Source organism: Sorex araneus, chromosome X (assembly GCF_027595985.1).
Source record: "Sorex araneus isolate mSorAra2 chromosome X, mSorAra2.pri, whole genome shotgun sequence".
NCBI classification, from domain to species: Eukaryota; Metazoa; Chordata; class Mammalia; order Eulipotyphla; family Soricidae; genus Sorex; species Sorex araneus.
Genome location: NC_073313.1, coordinates 228,863,919 through 228,884,492, shown reverse-complemented (window position 1 = coordinate 228,884,492; position 20,574 = coordinate 228,863,919). Strand labels below are relative to the sequence as shown.

General features: G+C 37.0%; 1 protein-coding gene across 1 annotated transcript in view; it reads left to right on the top strand.

Moving 5' to 3' along the window:
- The first annotated feature begins 3,838 nt into the window (after nt 1-3,838).
- The window catches only part of STK17B (serine/threonine kinase 17b), a 35,145-nt gene continuing 18,409 nt past the window's right edge, over nt 3,839-20,574 (top strand). Inside the window, exons 1-3 of the mRNA XM_004601236.2 lie at nt 3,839-4,065; nt 13,402-13,569; nt 20,217-20,429. Of these exons, the coding sequence (XP_004601293.1) occupies nt 13,448-13,569; nt 20,217-20,429 (335 nt within the window). The 5' untranslated portion in view covers nt 3,839-4,065; nt 13,402-13,447. The remainder of the gene's footprint in view (nt 4,066-13,401; nt 13,570-20,216; nt 20,430-20,574) is intronic.

Here is a 20,574-nt window from a genome sequence, read left to right as displayed (position 1 = left end):
TATTGAAATTCATAAATATAGTGGAAGATCACTTTTTGAGAGACTTATATGTTCCATCTAGAAATATAGAAAAAAACAAAAATGAGTGCAGTGGGTAGGGTGCTTCCTTGCACATGGCTGACTTGGGTTTGATCACTGATATCCTTTGTAGTTGGAAGCACAGAAGAGATCTCTGAGCACTGATAGGTGTATCTTTCCCCCCGCCCCCCACCCCTTACACACACACAGAGCGGAATTGTAGGTAGAAAAATCCATCCATACAAGCAAAAGTTTGCCTATGAATCAGACACTATTATTCTCTGGTCCTCCCAGTGCTAACCAACCAGTTCCCTACACAATTCCTTAGACGGGTCCACAAGAATAAAGAACCATCACTTCACTTAGTTTTCCCGGGGGATAAAGTTGAACTCACAATCTCAAAATAATATAATTCTCTGAGATGAACTTACCCATCAATTTCTATCAATTTCTATCAAATTAAGAAATCACCAGACAATGTGAAAATCTGGATCCTCTTCTCTTCAAGTCAGATCATCTGGAATTGATTCAAAAGCAAGCAAGCTGGACATGGAGTGAGTCGGCTCAAGAAGCACTTCCAGTGGAAATTTATCATTTGAATTTCAAGTATGAAATAGATAAAATCTTAAGCTATGAAAGGATGAAAAGTATCTCAATTACTTATTGAAAAGAATATCTTAGATATATTGGGGTAAGAAAAATATATCATTAAATCCATTTAATCTGTTCTTACAATTTATAATGTGACTACTAGAAAATGCACAATAACACGTTTCTTGTATAGGTTTCCTTTGATGGCTTTAGAAAGTCATACTGTATAAACTGGATAATCAAGATCCTAGTCAATCATGGGGTTTTGGACAAAAGAATTGTGTCACTCTTCAAAGAATATACTCTTACCAATCTGAATCATTAATCTCATCAGGATTTAGTGCAAATACCATTGTTAACACAGTTTGTTTCAAGAGAGTCTGGGGATTTGAGGTCTGCTAGAACTTTTTATGGCTTCTAATTGTTTTCAAAATTGAAGTATATGATAGGCCCTGTGACAAAATATGAGTACCTCTAGCGAGGGCAATCTGGTGAAGCCAGTCTCCATTTGGTATAATTACCCCTATTTGGGGGAGAATAAGCCAGCCCCCTTAAGATGGCTTATTCTCCCTTAAGAGACTGCTAGCTCTCTTTGTGTCTGTTTTATTTCAGATGGAGACAAATAATTATGCATGTTTTGTTCTCTTACAGATGGAATCATGTTATTCATCTGATACAAAAATAATATTGATAACTTTTCTTCAGAAAAAGGGTGTGTCAAGGGCAAACATTTTGAGTTGGAGCTTTCTCTAAATAAAAGTCTGCCCTTCCTTCCATCTGTGGTGGGCAAATGTGTAATGAGGGAGGGCCACTTTTTTGGTTAGTGACTGATCAGCATGTGGTGAATGAGGTGGTGGATTGGGCATCTTCCCTGGACAGAATGCAGAGAATATTGTGGCATGATCTGATAAGATCACAATGCCTGGTCACATGTGGCCATTCATTTGGAGTGATTAGGAGGGACTATTATAGTAGTCTGCTAGGGCCGCCATAACAAATACCACAGACTGGGTGACTCAAATCACAGAAATTAATTTTCTTACAGTTGTGGAGGCCAGAAATTAAGAGTCAGGTGTCAGCAGATTTTATTTCTGTTGTGGTCTCTCTCCTAAACTTGCATTATGGTTCCATCTCAGAGATTGTTTTCATCTGGCTGTTCTTTATTCTATTTTGTATCATGACTTCTTCCTCTTGGAATAGTACTCACAGTTTCATTTTGTGTTTTTATTTATATGAGATTTCCATAATTTATTTTATGTTATCTTTTCAAAGGCACTGTTTCCAAATAGTCACATTCTAATGGGGACTAGGACTTGATATAAATTTGGGAGGAAGGTATAAATTCATCCCATGACCACCACCATTACCAGTTTATATGTAGTATCCAAGGATAAACTTAATGAACTGTGTGATCAGAGATCGCCATTGTGGCCACAGTGGTCACATGCTCACTGAAATGAGCAAGAACAGGCATCTTTGAACTACGAATGACTTTAAGTAATGCAGGGACATTTTGGCTGCTGAATTTTATTGCAGACAGAGATGATAGTCTGCTATTAGCACCATGGATTTCTTATTTGTATAACCACTGTGCCTGAGACCATGCACAGGTGGCTAAATGTCCTTGAATGCCAAACACCAACAGGGATTATCTGTCTATCTAGAGGCAAAAGAAAAAGTGTAAGTGCTGAATCTAAAACTATGGCCAGCGAGGTTATCAGGCTGGAATTAGAAGGTATAAACCAGCAGTGGAGATTTCTGATTACTTGAGAGTGTAATATGTCTAATATTGGATATTGAAGAATAGGCATTGATGAAGATGATGGTGGAAAACTGGGGTCAAGGCAGTCAGGAAAGCACAAGACACAGAATAATTGGTTAAAACAGAGGACTCATGACCAGCAACGAGGGTTGGTTCAAAGAGCTGAGGGAGAATGGTCTGCACCCAAGTGTGAGTGGGGCTGAGTTAGTCACAGAATGAAAAGCAGATTGAGTATGAAAACATTTCTAAGTTGGTGACAAAATTGTTGAAACTGACCCAAAATCACTATGATGCAATCCTATGGTTTCCTAGGTCACCCATGCCAGCAGTTTCATTGGATTATGAACTCTTACATAAGGACAGCTGAAAAGTCCAATTTTTTTTTTGTTTCTAACTTTAAGTTTCTCATTTCAGTCCAATTGTTAGCAACAAAAAGCTACCGGTAGAAATAATATTCTCCATGAGACAGGATTAGAAGGACACATTAAATTGAGATGAGTCAAACAACAGACGATTTCATCAAATATCCATGAAACATTTTACACATTGATCTTGGGAAAGAAACAAAAAACAGATAAAATAATAGAGATTTATTTGAACTATCAGGATAGGATTCTTTAAAACTTTAAATGTTGACTTGTCAACCTCCACATAACTTTTCCCAAGAATCTAGTACCATCTTGTAAATAACAATTCTACAACCTGTCTTATTCAACTATAGAAACTAAACTTTGGGTGTAAGTTTCAAGTTTCTTTTTACTTTTTTTTTTCAAGGGGTAATCCATTTCTGAGTTGACTGCTTGGGACCTTTATCTTTATGCTTAGCACTCCCTCCGCAAATTCAACAATTTGCAATGATTCTATACTGTCCCACACACAGTCAGGCCTCTGTTAAACACTCAATTCGTGGAGAGGAGGTTAACGGTGGGATCCAGGTTTAGCAAATTCCGGAGCTAGGGTGAATTGTCAGATTGTAGCAAAATGCGTTTTTGTTTTTTACCATTTGCAGCTAGGTAGAGGTTATAGGGAATACACAAAAAATGTCAGGTCATTGGGGCTGAGTATCCCACATCTAAGACTTTCTTTCCAGTTCCAAATTTTCACACCTAGAGGCCCCCAACTGTGAAGTCTGGGAAGTCAAGTCGAGTCACAATCGGGCCTGCTGAGAGGGCTGCGCCTGCCTCCCCTCTCCTCCCTAGCTGCAATTACCCAGACACGCCACCTGCTCCGCGGCTCGGCTCAGCCTCGGGCGCACCCAGCGCCGGCCACACCCTCTCACCGCTGGGGCCCCGCCCCTCAAACACGCGCCTCAGGCCCTTGTCCCGCCTCTCCCTTCACGTGACAACTCCGCCGTCTCTCCAAACGCGCTGGGATTGGTCCTCTCCGCCGGGAGGGTGGGACCTACCAATTAGTCCTGCCCCGCCCCCCCAACTCTGCCCAGCAGTTTTCAAACTTCAACTGTAAGTTGTGGTCAGGGGTGCCGGCTGCCGTCGCCGGGAACCATCGCACCGGGAGACAGGTCACCACTCTCCGCCGCTGGACGAAGAGGAAAAGTGGGTCCAGCGACGTTCGGAGCTCCCCGGCGCCTCAGCGGGTTAGCATTGGAAGAGGCGTCCGGGCTTGCCCGCGGCGTGGGGCGGGACAGGAGCCCCCGAGGCGGGGGCAGCCCACCGAGAACCTGCTGCTGCCGAGAGGTCAGTATCTTCCGCGTCGCGTGGCCGCGGCCTTGGCTGGATTGGCGGGCTGGGCTGGGCGTGCATTGCCCCTTCGACCTCCCCTCCTCCAGTTAGCCCCCTTGAGTTTATTAACCGAGACCCCACATCCGGGGAGGGGGTGGGGATGCAACGGGCGTGGAAGGGATCCAGAAACTAGGCGAAGCCCCGGGCCTCTCGGACCCTACACCTGGCGGAGATGGGCGGCCCTGCTGGCCTCTATTCTGGCTAATGAGTCGTGCTTCCTTGGTTCTCTGGGGTTCGGCGCGGGGGGAGGGAAGAGTGCCGCAAGGAGCTCCTGGCACCGTGCTCGGCTCGGAGTGCGAGGTTGCGCGCGTGCGGGTCTGTGGGTGCTGCTGGCCCTTGAACCAGGCTCTTTTTTTTTTTTTCGGCCGTCTCTTGGTGGGGGTTGGCGGTGGAGGGGGCTCCGTTCGGGTCCGGCTCACTCCCCGTGACCCGTTCACGTCGCGTCTCTGCCGGTCCTCGTGGCTCTTCCTCCCCCCCCCCACCCCCGGTTCACGGCCACCCGTGTGCACTGGACGGACCGAGTGGCCTCTGGGCTCGCGCACGCGTCCTGCTCGCTGCAGCCACCCTCGGTCCGGGGGGAAAGTTGGTGCCTGTCCTGCGAGGCAGTGTCAGCGACGGCCTGCCGGGGAGCTGTGTCTCCGAGCTGGGGATTGGAGAGGACGGGTTGCAGCTGTCGGGTTTTCAGCGATCCGACTTCTTTTCCTTCTTTTTTTTTTTTTCATTTGCGCCGTGTAAACAGACCCGCTGAGTCTTTTATCACACTACTCTACCCTCGGACCCGACTGTATTACAGTTGCAGGACGGCTTCCAGCCTTGACAGTTTGCTCTCGGGCTCTTTGTTTTGCTATAGGGAGCAGCGCATCGTTTGAATTCCCTTCCTAGGCGAGTAGGGGAAAAGTTGGAAAAGACTTGGGGCAGCTGCCGGCTGACTTTTCGTTCTGCCGGTGGGACGGTCCTAGGAAACCCTTTGGCCATCGATTCGCAAATTGAAATGACGGGGGGTGGGGGTGGGGTGGGGAGATGCCCTGGAAGTCCAACCAAAGATCCAGCCTGATCAAATGTCAATAACGCTACGTCAGGGTATTGCATTCACTGATTGTTTGTTTTCCTACGTAATGTTTACATCTGTGGTACCAGTTGATACGCTGAGCCCTGCAGTCACGTTTGCTGCGGTTGCAGCCCCTTTAAGTCCTCGGGTCTGAGCCTCCGCGGGCAGACAGCTGCAGGGTCCCGGGCGTGCAGCATCTGTGTCAGGCATTTGGAGTCCCAGAGCACGTTTCCTTAAAGGAGAAGCTGGTAAAACCCCTCTCTCGAGATTACATCATGTTTGCGTTTTACATCATGTGTGGACTTTAAAGTTTTAAAGTCCAGGAGTAGTTTTCAACAACAGCTCCTAAAATGTTTCATAAATATTAAACACATCAGATTATATAATTCTGAAAACGCTTGCCCACAGAAGCGTTGTCCTAGTTTAAGACCCGTCATCTTCCCTCCGTATCCTCTTCTGAGTTGAGAACTATTTGGTTCTCCCCCCCCCCTTTTTGGCTAACATTTTATTCAGTAATTGGAGTTTTTCTTAGAGGCTGCTTTATTTTTTGAGGTGTATACACATTTTAGGTCATTTTCCTAAAGATCTAAATTTCAAGTGAAATAGATCAAGAAGGTACTGTATTTAAGTTTTATTTACTACAAGAAGTTTGTGTAATTTGAAGGGGTGTTTTTTAGCGTGTGGGTAAAATATTTGCAGTTTCTCTGGGCTCACTGAATCGTGAATTACAATTTGGATTATTTAAAGGCCACCAGACAAAGTTGATCACTGCTCTAGAACATTAGTAATAAATCTGAAGAAGATACAGGCATTTCGTAGCATGTTTTTGATCAGCTTAATATTTTTAAAGCTTGCACAATATTTTATAGGTGTTAGGGAAACATTTAAACGTTTTAAAAGCTTTGTTTTGAAGCCTGTAATTAGGAGAGCATTTCCTTATTAAACTTTCCTTGTTTAAATCTTTGAGTCTAAAATTAAAACCCAGAAATCAAAATCAATTACAGACACTTTCACTTAGTCCTCAAATTGTCTTAAAATTGCATGAATTACATTATAGTAGATATTTCCTCTGTATAAAATGGGCAGGTAAGAAGAATAGTGTTTCTTTTAGAGGAATTTGAGTGATCTTTGTTTTTTTAAAACATTTTTTAATATTTTGCAAATTTATTCTGTCAAATACTATGTGCTTCCTGCTTGGGAAAACATCAGATGTTTCATTTGCTTAGGTTTTCCATGATATGACAAAATTCTATTATTTTAACTACTTTATATTCTTTGATAGACTATTATCAAAGGATATGTCTTTGAATATTTCAATTTAGAAATGTACTTAGAAATTTACAAGGATATATTTTTATCAAAATATGTTTTGATAAACATTACAATTTTCAAAGTACAGTTTACTAATTTATTAATTTGATTTATCTGGCCTTCCCAATACATTTTACTTTGAACTTCAATGAGATTTTGAAACTAGTTATTTTTTTCTTCTATTTATATGCAACATATTTTGTGTACTTCTGACCCTTTGCAAATTCTTCCAAAGAATGCACAGTTATGCTACAAGCACTTAAGTTTTAGCAGTGAACTGGACGTTTCATCTTTAATCTTCAGTGATGATATTTTGCATAATTGTTTATCAAAAAGTATTTCAAGGATGCTGTAAATAGATAGCACTTTATTTTACAACACAAACTTAACCTGATGAATGATTAGCTCTGTTGGTCTATAATATTTCCACTTTTTTCCAATATCTTCCCATCCTTGTTTACATTTGTGACTTCTTCTGAAGGTAAAAAGAGATGACATGAGGCTTCACTGTTTGGCACAGAATCAAGTTGAGTTTTTTGCCTATAACTTTGGCCTTTGGATAGCATATGCTACTAGCTGGCTTCCTGTTGTGATTTTCAAAGGCATATTTTCCAGCCAGACTTTCTATTCAATTGTATTTAATAACCTACTAGTTAAATACATATAAGGAATATAGTCTCTTTCTTGAAATTGAAAGTCACCATAATTTCAATTCATACACTAATACTTTTACTCCTAATAATTGAATAATTAAAAATGGATCCTTCTGCCACACCAGCAGGAAATTCTTAGTTTTGATGGATGCTTTAAACTCCAGTGTCTCTTTTTTAAGGAAAATGTGGTAACTATTGCAGGACAGAAGTGTTTTTCATTACCTTTCATGTTTACTTTATCACTTATCAATCCTTAATGGAATAAATGTATGAATTTTCTGACTGAGGTAAACCTTAAAGTGTTCATGTTCTTAGGTGAATTACATGAGTCATATTGACATGAAATCAGGTGGCCACCTAGTCAGGAAAAATAGGGAGATACAAAATATGTTGTTGTTATGTAAGAAAAGTTTACTAAGCTTCTAGACATTTGCTAAACTTCTATCAAACCTCTGAGAACACAAGATGAACATAAAATTTCTTCTAGCTTTATTTCATACTATATGTAATTTTGTTCATCAAAGATCTTTTCTAATTTCTACTAGATGCCAGACATCTTCCTGGGAATTTAAGCACCAAAGTAAATGGTTGCTGTCCTTTAGATACCAAACATAATTATAGTCTGACATGTTCCATGTTGAGATAAAGAAATATGGTAGAGATTGTATTTGAAGCATAGGGAAAAGGAACTTAACCCAATCTGTGGGTCTGAGGCAAAGTAATGGGAGATGACATTTTATATTGAGATATCACTGTCACTGTATCACGGTCATCCCGTTGCTCATTGATTTGCTCGAGCCGGCACCAGTAACGGCCATGTTAAGATATAACAGGCAATAAGAAGAAAGCCATTTAAAGAAAGGTAGAATCTTTCAGAATGACGGTACCGAAGATGTGAAACCAAAAATTCACAGTGAGTGTGGCAGGAAATGAATCCTGGCTTTAAGGGCCTTTGTGTATCACACTTACATACTCCAGTTTTGTTGGTATGGGGAAGTTAATGAACGGATCAAAATAAACAATTTCAAAATAGACAATTTAATTCTCTAGATATCTTCATTTGGTCTATACTAATTTTAATGTCTGTGGTTCTTGGGGCCAGAATGAGCCCAGCGCCTTGCTTTCCCACTGAGCTACATCCCCAGCTGAATATTCTACTTTTATAGAACTTTTTTCTTTGATAATCTTGAAATATGGTCAAGACTTAAATAAATATGGTCAAGACTGTTTCGTGGGACTGTTTAGAGAGGGACAGTTTGTTTTACTTTTGAACTCATCGCATTTGCTTTCTCCTGTCAGTGCCTTAAGATTAAGCCTACCATAAGATTAAACCTACCATTTCCTTGTGTTTTCCCCTTCATTGATCTACATTTGAATTCTTATTTGTAGTTATTATGAGTTAATGAAAAAAATCTTTGAAAATAGATTTGAGATATTATAGTTCCTAGTAATAATGCATAACTGAAAAACTTAGTTGCATTTTGCCTTCTAATACCCTAATATGATTGTGTACCAGCGCAGACCACACACATATACACAAATTTGCCTACAAAATTCTTTAAGATATTTCTACTAGTATTGAAGTTACCTCACGTAAGCTGAGACATACTGGTAATTTAAAAATGGTTACAGGTCTGTGAATTGTAGTAAAATACAACATAAATTCTGGAGAATGTTTGTTGAAGGTAAAGAGAATTTGGTGGGAAACACGAAATGTCCAAGGAGAAGACAAGAGAGTTGACTGATAATATTCATGTATCCAGGATGCTTGGGGCAAGTTCTACAGACAAAGGTAACCATACTCCTTTGGTCAAGGAAGGGAATGAAAAACAAAAGTTCTACACTGAGGCAACTGGTTTAAAGCTGCTAGTAGGAGGAAATGCACTTAAAGGATGCTGTATATGCCTAATGTGTAGCTGTTTATAATACAAATATATAAACCTCAAGTAGGTAAGTTTAAAGTTCAGTCTTCAAAAATATGCCAGCTTTTGATTTTGAAGCATGGTTACTGTTGTAGCATATTCAGTGCCAGGGTGAAGTACAAAACAATGCAACAGAAAAGATTTTGTATTATTATGTATTTTTCAAATTGCTAACTTTGCAACACTTTTTTCAGCTCTGTAGTCATACAACTTCTGGTGCTATGTTCATTCATTATGATGACTTAACAATAGTACGTGTGAGTGAGAGGAGAAAAGTTTTAGGGTGAAAAATTAAACACAAGCCTATATTTAGTATTTAAGAATTATATTAAGTAGCTTGATTAATAGGCTTCTGTTATTATTGTTAATTTAAATAGTTTAAAATATTGACCCTTTTTCTAAAATAGCTGGCAAATAATATTCATTATAAAATTTATTTACATATTTGTAGGGTTTCCAGGATAAGTGAATTTTCATAAGTTGATACATAATAAAGAAACTTGTATTAAATTTATAAGTTGTTACACATATGAAATTATAAATGTAGCATTAATTCAGAATTTGCTAAATGTTTTTTTTCTGTGCAGCATTAAACAAAGTAGTAATTCTTGCTTAGCATATGCCTGAAATGCTTATATGTTCTCTGCATAAGAAGTGACATATTATTTGGATAATGAACACCATCTGCTTTATATAAATGTAGAGAAAAGCTCAAGGCCTTAAAAAACCTGAGCAATAAAAACTCTTGAACTTTTGACCAAGAAAGCTCTTACCATGTAAAAAGATAGGCTTTTCTGTTTTAAATGGGCAAGTTTCTGTATTTAAGTCTAGCCGTATATATTCACAATCATTTCTTTTATTGTAAAGCATTTATTGGTTTTATTGATATAAAATACTATCTGCATAGCATAGATACCTTGTAAACAGAGATGTGTGAATTCTGCTGTGTTCCACCATCAGCCATAACTTTTGTTAACATGCTGCTCTAGTTTTCCAGTCTTTATTACCATTTGCTATTATTCTACTTTTCCCACAAGATTATCAGGCTGGGTATAAGGCTTTGTGTTTTCCATTTTTCACTCTTATTAGTGTTAAATATTTTTTAAAGTAGTTTTTGTTTCATATATATAACCTATTTAGGTATTTTAACGATTGGTAATTGAATTTAGTGACTCACTTACTCAATGGATAATTTATTTTTTCACTATTCTAAGTAATTCTTCATTGAACATCGATCTTTGACTGCATGCAAGACCAAATTGATTCCTTTGAAACTTAAGAAAATTCTTATTCATAATATATGGGTGTATATATATGTCTTACTATATATTTTTGTGAATGGATCCTTTTGTAGTATATTACAGTATGGGATTAACATTTTAGATTTTAGAAGCAGAGAAAGCGAAACATCTTAGAATCAATAGCTTATTCTGTATGTTTGAATTGGACTTTTGTTCTCCTATCTCCAAAGTCTTACTTGATGAGCAATGTTGTGAATATAGTTAAATTTATATCTGTGATACAGGCATATGCCTTCTGTCTGTATACATGCACATAGAATAAATGTATTCGTAACTGCATGTATTTAATTTTTGATTCACAAAATGTCTAAAAGTCAAAAGATTACATGAAAAGAAAACCAAATTGAGCATAGAAAGTTGGACCCATGTTGATTTTTTTTTTCCATTTGTCTTCGAGCCACACTTGGAGGTGCTCAGGGTTTATTCCTGTCTATGTGCTCAGACATCACTCCTGGCGGTGCTCACACGGGGTGCTGGGGATTGAACTGGGGTCTGCAGGATATTAGGCAATCACCTTACCTGCTATACTATCTTTCCACCCATCCCCCATTGTTGAGTTTTTAAGAAAGGTATATCCATTGAATGGAGCAATACTGTCAAAATTAAGGAAGTATGAAACTAGCACATCAAAACAGTAAAAAGGAGAAACTTTTAGATTTTTTTTAAATTTTACTAATTTATTTTTGTTATTTGGGGCAACACTGGTCTGTTCTCAGGACTTACTCCTGACTTTGCATTCAAGAATCACTGCTAGTGGGATCTTGGGACCGTATGTGGTGCCAGGGATCAAACCCAGGTTGGTCCCATGGAAGGCAGGTACCTCTCTAGGCTGGAAATTTATGTTTTAACCAACTTAGGTTTGTGGATGCAGTTTGTTGAACTAAATGTACTGCTCAGCAATGACAGACTGGAGTGTCTCTTTGGGTAGAATATTAACAGTATTTATTGAGTGATTGTGATGTATTCTCCTGACTGTATTTAAAATATTTTAATTTTTAGTATTTAGAGCTTTGATAGATTCTGTTGTCACATACTTTAGAGGCACAAGAATTGAAAGTTTTCTCACTGGCAATTATGGAAATGCAAAGTAAGTCATAATAATATTTCACTTTTACTTTCATCACACCGGAATAATTAGAATTACAAGTCTAAAGCAGTAGTTGGCAGAAAAAAATAACCCATCGCACTCAGTGCTTATGGGAATGCTAACTGGAAACGGACAAAAGGGGACTAGCTTCAGCTGTTCCTATGTCTTTTATCTTTAAATAGAATATGGTAAAGTAAGGTAAATAATAGTTTAAAGCAATATTGTGGCCTTTGTATTCATTCCTTCCTATGTATTTGAAAGATGTCAGGGTGAGTTCTTCCAACTCTTTCCCTGGCTTGTAGTTGATCTCTCCTTCCAATGTTCTCACATGCTCTTCCCTGGGCTAAATCTTTTTTTTAAAGCCCAAATTCTGTTGGATTAGTGCCCACCTCAACTACCTAATTTTAATTTAAATTTGTTCTTTCAAGGCTCTATCTCCCAATGCAGTTGCTTTCTGGTTTCTGTTTCTGAGGTGCTGGGATGTTAGGACTTCAGCAAGAATTTTGAGGGAAGAGACACATGCCCTCTATTGCGGAAGTGAATTTCAGTAGTTCAGTTAAGGTATTTTAACTGATGTGAGTAATAAATAAAATTCAGACCTAGATGTATATATTCATCTAGACTTTATTTTTTAAATGCTTTACTGATACCCTCAAACTGCTATAGATGTACCACCAAACTATGGTAAGGTTTTATTTTCCAAAGATAAGAGGAATAGGAGGGGAACAACACCAATTTAAGGATAAACCTGAGAAAATACTATAAACGGAATATACTGAACTCTAATCACCGTTTAATAGATAGGTTAAGATAAGTTGGCATTATAAACTTAAGAGGATAAAGAAACTGTACACATCAAGTAGGTAGTAAAGGGTAGAAAATTATTGCGAAGAAGGAATAAAAGCCTAAGAGTGCTAGAGGAATGGTGGATCTTTTATTAGCCACACATGCTGAAAATCAGTCTCTTGATATTTATATTCTATAATAGTAATTTGATGTTAAAATTGAATACAAATGTGCATACAAATATCACATAGTTACAGATAATTATGAACTTCAACTCTAGAACTACGGGATAAGGTTTTTTCTCTTAGTCCTCTGACAAAATTATAGAGTTCTTAAAACATTGGCAGGCTCTTACTCTGGGGTCTGCCAGAAGAAAGAAACTCTAAGAAAAGTTTCTGAATTTAGTATTGTAACATAGACAGTTTGTGAAACGGCTTCTAGCTTCTGTTGTCATTTAGATGTCAATAATTCAACTCAAAAAAAAGGTGAATTTGTCATGAAATTTGTTTGGTCTTGTGAAATTCAACTTAAAATAATCATTACCTTGAGAGGTTAGATTACCTTGTTTTAAAAAGATGTATCAATAATGAGAATTAATATGTTATATGACTACTACCATTTTGCTGTAATTATTTAAGTGTGGGATGTTACACAGGATTTTTAATTTTACTAAATTAAATAAAAATATAGTTATTTTTAATTTTACTGAAGTCAGTAATGTTGTTCAAGTTCCATAGACATATTATAGTTTTATTTGTGCTTTTCTTTTGGTTTTCCCCCACCCCCTTAAATATTCTTCTTACTTTTCTGTTGGGTTTTTTGTTGTTGTTCATTCTTATAGCCATATTTGGGATTGTATAATACGACAGGTATATAATGCACATCCTGTCTGAATAGAATCTGGAGCGACAGCACAGTGGGTAGGGCGTTTGCCTTGCATGTGGCCGACCTGAGTTTGATTCCTCCGTCCCTCTCGGGGAGCCCAGCAAGCTACCGAGAGTATCCCACCGACACCGCAGAGCCTGGCAAGCTACCATGGCATATTCAGTATGCCAAAAACAGTAACAAGTCTCACAGTGAAGACCTTACTAGTGCCTGCTTGAGCAAATGGATGAACAATGGGATGACTGTGCTACAGTGCTATATTACAGTTGTATCATGTATCTTTTTTTTTTTATAATAGGTAAAAAAATAAGTCACTGAAGAGGTCTCTCTGGGAATCATCTAACATGTCACGGAGAAGATTTGATTGTCGAAGTATTTCAGGCTTACTAACAACAACTCCTCAAACTCCACTGAAAACGGAAAACTTTAATAATTTTTATACACTTTCATCTAAGGAGTTAGGAAGGTAAGCGAACATTATGATATATACTGTATACATTACATATATGCTATTTAATTTTATATTTTGTCTTCTGTACTTCTGTAAAACTCATTTTATCATTATTTAACAGCAATTAGAAAGAAGTCTTTATCTGTACTGTTATTATCCAGGGTCTAGCTTAAATGCCTCAGACATCAAACCTCTGGAGAGTTAGTGGTGTTGGTATGATAATGTCCTCCCACGCCTCAGCACTGGATGTCACAGTTCTTAGTGGAGGCTGAGCATGGGAACAGGCAGCCTGTCTACATCCACACTCCACTCTTCATGAAGTTCGTGACCTCAGTTCCGTTTCTGTGTCTCTTAGTACTATAATTTTCTCATTTGAAAATAGGGGATAAACATAACACTTATGGAAATTAAATTAATTGATATTTGTAAAGCCTTTAGTATATAGTGGTATATATTTTTTATTAAATACAAAATGAGTTTTAAAATAGGGTTAGTCTCCTGCTCTGCTTTCCTAAATTAAACAAATAAAATTAAATCTTATTTGATAAATAATGCATGTCCCGTAAGTAAAATCCTAAAACATATACTTTGCTAATTTGTTTTGACTTAAGCAGAGTGTAAATTCCTTAAAGCTTACAAACCTGAAAAGGCATATTAATATACATTAAAGTAAAAAATATATTAATTTAAGGTGTATATAGCACCTTTTGAGTTTTAAAAACAGTTAACAAGAAGAAAAGTATGGCAGTTTCTACAGTTTGATTTTAGTTCTGGAGATAAATATTTTTGACATAGTTAAAATGGTTTGCCAAGTTCATATTGTATTGCTAGACATATAGTAAAATAATAAGATTCATTTTTATCTTTGGAAATCTCAATGTAAAAAAATTGACCAACAAAAAAGTAGTTCTGTACTTGGCCTTTTGTGTTTTCTTTTTCTCTAATCTGTTGCAAGATAAGGATAATAACATCCACTTCTTTTGATTAAGCACTAAGTATGAAAGCATATTTCTTAATTGCTGCATAGTGATATGAAAAATATTTGGGCTTTTAATGGTTTATTAAAATATATATTAAAACCTACCAGAACATTGTAATGAAATTCTTTAGTTCTAAGACTTTTTTCATTAAAACAGGAAATCGTAAGTTTGTTTTTCATTTCTCTTGGTCATATTGAATAGTCATAGAATCTACACTGGAAGGACTCCAGTAGTCAGTGTTCTGTATAATTTGGCTTTTTGCTGACACTGTGCTCAGGGATCCATAGGTGTAGTGCCAGGGACCAGCGCCTGGTTGACTGCATGTGAGGCAAGCACCTTATCTGCTGTACTGCTTCTCCAACTTCTCTGCAGACAGTTTTTTATGCAGTGCAGCAATTTTTTTTTCTATAATTTTCCAGACAAACTGTTTCGCTTCGGTTTGATTATATTTGAGGGTGAGTGTGGGGGTGGGATATGTGTTTTGGCCACAGGCTTAGGCCACCGGCTCAGGGCTTAGGGATCACTCCTGGTTGTGCTTGGGAAGCAGTTTGTAGTGCCAGGAGTGTGATCTTGGGTCAGCTGTGTGCAAAGCAAGTGCCTCACCTCCTCTACTCCCTCTCAGACCCTGGTGTTCTCTTGCATGCTTCGGTGCTGAGACTCTTACTACCTCAGAATGAGTTCCATTTTGTGGGTGCCTCATAGGCACCTAAGGTTCTGCCTTTTACTCTGCTAATATTTACCCAGAAGACACTTCTTCTTCTTTTTTTTTTTTTTGGTTGGGCGGAAGGTTTAGGTTTTTGTCCACACCCGGAAGTGTTCAGGATTTACTCCTGGCTCTCTGTTCACCGGTCAGTCCTGGCAGTGCTCAGGGCTTTCTCCTGACTGTATGCTCAAGGATCACTCTGACAGGGCTCAGGGGACCATTTGTTATGCTAGGGAACAAACTCAGGCTGTGCAAAGCAAGCTCTGCCACCGCTGTGCCGTTGCTCCAAGCCTGACAGTACTAGGATTACAGTGTGCAAATCCTTCTTAGATTGAATATGACTAAACATTTCCAGTTTCCTTAACTGTTCATTATTATGATCTAATTGCTAGGCAGTCTTTGATTCCCCTCTTCTGGACCAAACAGGATTAAGATTAGGGGATCTACAATAGCCATAATATTGTTACTGTATTACCATCTCAAAAATTTAATTCAGGTAGTCTAATATTCCATTAGAAGTTATCTTTCTTTCTAATGTCATGTCAAATATGTATTATATAATATATTAATAAAACCGAACTGGAACTCAAGTCTTTGCTTTGGATATAAACTTATGATCTGCCTAATTGAGTGGATTGCCTTTCTTTGCGATGAGAAGGTAATTAAATATGCATCATATACATATGTATGCATGCGAATGTAATGTGTAAGTAAATAGTACATACAAGAAAAGGCATTCTTTTTTATTTTTAAGTTATTGTTTAAGTTATGGTTAAATTGACAGGTATTTGTTAAATTAACTTTGCAAAATAAGAGATATCATGGGAGGTCTGAAATCTATAAAATATTTTCTTTAAGAGTTCTGAAGAACTTAAAATTTAGTGAAGATAATATTAATAATTCTAAATTGTTTTATACCAAGTTGTCAGAATACCCATACTCTAGATTCAAGTATACTTTTAAATATTTTAGAGCCAAAACATTCAGCTTCTAGTATTCTTTTTTCTAATATCTTCATGAAAGAGACTCAGCATTTTTAAATTGGTAATGCTAATGAATCACATGGTAAATATTGATCTCATTCGTAAGCCTTGGTACTTGGAAATCATGACTTTTCATCTGCCAAAAACTTGCTCTAAATTCTTATAATTTTAACATCCAATACTTTTGCAAATGGCAGTTAGTCTTGTTTCACCTGAGACTTGTACATTTTGTGATTGTATATGTCTATGTATATTTGTATACATAAAATTATTCTAACATGTGGTTAGGACAGAGTTATCTTTTGAAATGCATTTTTTAATATGTTTCAGGTTTTATTTTTCTTCAGCAAACTGAAAAAATATGTAAAAGCAGCTCACTCTTTATTCTCAAAAAAACTTTACATTGCTTATGTTTTTTAACATGTTTGCTAAGGTTTTTCTGTTCTTCCCCAAGGGAGGCAAGGTTTCATAGGCCTTCTTGTGGTTAGATGGGTGAGGCAGATGCAGAAATAAGCGTCAGCTTCCTTTGTGGCTTACCCTCCCCCTCCTCTCACATTTTATTGTCTTCTAGAATGCAGAAGGGCAACTACTAGATCTTTTCACTGCTGGGAAAGCTAGTCATCCTTGCCTTTTTAGGATGTGAAATATTACTGTTTATAGGGTTTTACATTTTTTTAAGGTTTCTATTAAATTTGATACAGGAGCATATTTGTTCAAACTTGATATTTGAACGTATCAGTTTTGATACTTCTAAACCACAAACAGCTTTTTAAATAGAGATCAAGTTTTTTTTTTTGGGGGGGGGGAACCAGACAGTGCTTTGGGGACCATTTTTGTCTGGGAGCTGAGTATTCTACTTTGAGCTTTTCACATGTAAACATGCATGTCTGATCCTGAAGTATCTCCCTAGCCCCAGAAATATTTACCTTACTTAACAGTATTTAGTGAATATGTAAAATTTTAGTGGAATCTCAATCTTTAAAAAATAGATGTTTTGATTATGGGCTACAAAATAGGATAAAATATGGTACCATAATCTTATTGTTGCATTCATTCAGCAAATATTTTAGTTATGTGAGTTAGCAAAATACAGATTTTATAGTTCATAACACATATGGGGCTTTTACTTGGTAGTTATAATGAATAATTGCCACTTGGTCACATGGATTAACCCATACTACTTTATGAAAGCCTTTTGATTTTATTTATTTTACTTACTTAATATATAGTTTTTAATTTATTTTCCCTTTTCCCCTGAGAAAATTCTGGTATATAATCATATAACTACAATAAAATTTTCATAAATATTTTTGGCAGATAATTTTGTCCACTAGTATGTTTTCTAAATGTACAAAGTGAATACATAAAATAAAAAAAATCTCTTGATAAATTTTTGAATTATACTTTAAAAATACTAAAACTGGGACTAAAAGAATAGTACAGGTGGCAAGGCACTTGACTTGTATGCAGCAAACCCGTTTGATATCTGACACTATCTTTGGTCCTCCAAATGCTGCAAGGAGTGACTTCTGAACACACAGAAAGGAGTAATCCGTGAACATAGAAAGTGTGGCCAAAAGACTGACACAACATGTAAAACCTATCATAAAGGGAGGATTTTTTTTGTATAATGGTAAGAGAAAATTAGGAATTAAATTTCTATAGTTTAATTTTTGTAGTATTTTTAATGTTTTTTTGTGGCTCATTTAGTCTTAATCTGCATGTTTATCCAGTGTAAAATCTATAGAATAGGATGGGAGATAGTCTAGCAGTCAGAATGCATGCACCTGATCTAGGTTTGGTCCCTAGCACCATGTACCTGAGCATTTCCAGATGCAACTCTGGAGGCAAACACTGCCAGATATGGTAGTGCAGATATTGCTGGGGTGGGTGGTATCTGCCATCACATGCCCCAAACAGCATCACATCTTCAAGGGTTCGCCTTAAACTACCAGCCTGGTGAGCCGAGAACTATATTGGGGCCACCAAGCCCTCTAAACACTACTTGGGAGCTCTCACCCCTTCAAAAAACACAGTAAATAACATCCTTTAAAGATTGTTTGAGTGCAGACTAAAGAAAGTGATTGATCTTCAAAATGCATCAAGTTGCATTCCTTTTGCTTGTAGGGAGAAACTATTTTATAGTTAAAGTTAAGCTGTCCGCTGGACTGGATAGATAATATAGCAGGTAATGAGCTTGCCTTCCATGCAGCAGACCCAGGCTGAGTCCCCAGTGCTGCATGTGATCCTGTGAGCACCACCAGGAGGGATCTCAGAGCCCAGAGCCAGGAGTAAGCCCTGATCGAAGCTGCCCAAACACCAAAACACAAACAAAAAAAAAAAAAAAAATGAAACTCTTCAAGTTATAATTGAAAACCTCTGTTGAAAGAATTAGGTTTGGCAGTCAGATTTACTAAGCTGATACATATTTTGATCAATGTAGAAAGTAAAATTATAGTTTGTCCATTTTTTTTAAACTTCTGTAACTATATTTTTTTCAGCTTTGTTTTTAATGTTTTTCATTGCCATCAATCTGGAGAAAATCTGCAAAATAAGGAATGGAAATAATTGTTATCTTATTCCTTGAGCAATATAAAAGCAATTTACTCTGTCCCACCTCTACTATAAATTCCAAATGTATAAAAAATAACTTTCCTTTATAAGCCCAGATAGTCCGTATTAGATAAATATTCTAAGAGAAAGAGACAAAAGTAGTTGTGGAACAGAAGCTATTGTCTGAAGATACTTCATTTATATTTTATTTTTTAGTGCCTAGAGAACAAATGTCATCTCAATGTTTTATCCACTTGCTTCAGGCTTAGCAGTTTTATGGATAGGCTTCAGAGTATTAAACCCCTTTGGATTGTATGTGAAACTAAGGGAGCATACACATTTTTTTTTCTGAATAGCAAGTCAGTAATTTTTATTAGTTTTTAAAAACAATCTAAGAATAGCTTTTCAGTCTTTTGAAATCTGAATTTTGGATGACTATAGGCTAGATCGATAACACAGTTGGTAGGGCATTTGCCTTGCACGCGGCCGACCCTGGTTCGATTCCTCTGCCCTCCTCAGAGAGCCTGGTAAGCTATCCATGGCATATTCGATATGCCAAAAAACAGTAACAAGTCTCACAATGGAGATGTTACTGGTGCCCGCTTGAGCAAATCGATGAGCAACGGGACGACAATGGTACAGTGATTGGCTTAGAATACACACATTTGCCAGTGTGTTAAAATTTTGGCTAAGATGCTGAGTAGTAATACTTGAAAGCAGTGAACTCATACTTATTCCTGAAATAATGAACGTGACTGAACCTGAATATTTTTATATAGCTGTTTATAGTCATTAGTTTTCTTAGTAGATCAGGAACTGTCTCTGGATATACCTTTGGTATCTATTATCTTGATATTGCTCAGGTAATATTAAAAATATTGATTAAAAATAGCTGACAAATTGAGATACTAAAACCCCAAACTTTTAAAATGGTGGTAAAGGGCAAAGTCCTTGCACTTAAAAACATTAAGTACCCGTTTTTGCATTTATTTAAAATTTTCATTTTAAATAATGATAAAGAAGAAAGTGATGAAGAAGAAAATGATTTTAATTAAAAAGTTATTGTGATGTCCCATTCAGAGTATGATCTTTGGAAGTAGCACACATCCTTTTGGGGTCTGCGAACAGAACAGTAGTATTTAGGGCTGTTATGTATTGTATCATATGATATGTATCATATTAATACTAAAAATATAATTATTTTACATATAGCATAATATATAACTCTAATTCTGTCATTATATTTACTATTAACATTTTAATGTTATAATACTGTGTTAATGTTTCATTTGTGATTTGATTCAGTTAAGAGGACAAAGTTATATTCCTAATGACATTAATGTTGGAAAGAAATGACACGTTGGGGGAGAAGCAGTTATTTGTATTAAACTAATATTTTTCTCTATGGAAAGTTAAAATTCATTGTTCTCATTTTTTTCCCAGAGGAAAATTTGCTGTGGTTAGACAATGTATATCCAAATCTACTGGCCAAGAATATGCTGCGAAATTTCTGAAAAAGAGAAGACGAGGACAAGATTGTCGAGCAGAAATTCTGCATGAGATTGCTGTACTCGAATTGGCAAAATCCTGCCCTCATGTGATTAATCTTCATGAAGTCTATGAAAATACCAGTGAAATTATTTTGGTATTGGAATAGTAAGTATACACTGTAAATTTATAATATCTTAATTTATGGCGCACGCTAACCGGAACTATCAACAATAATAATGATAAAAGTACAGAGTGAATTTGTGAAGATTTCTGTCAATAAACATTAGGGCACTAGTTTATTATTATTATT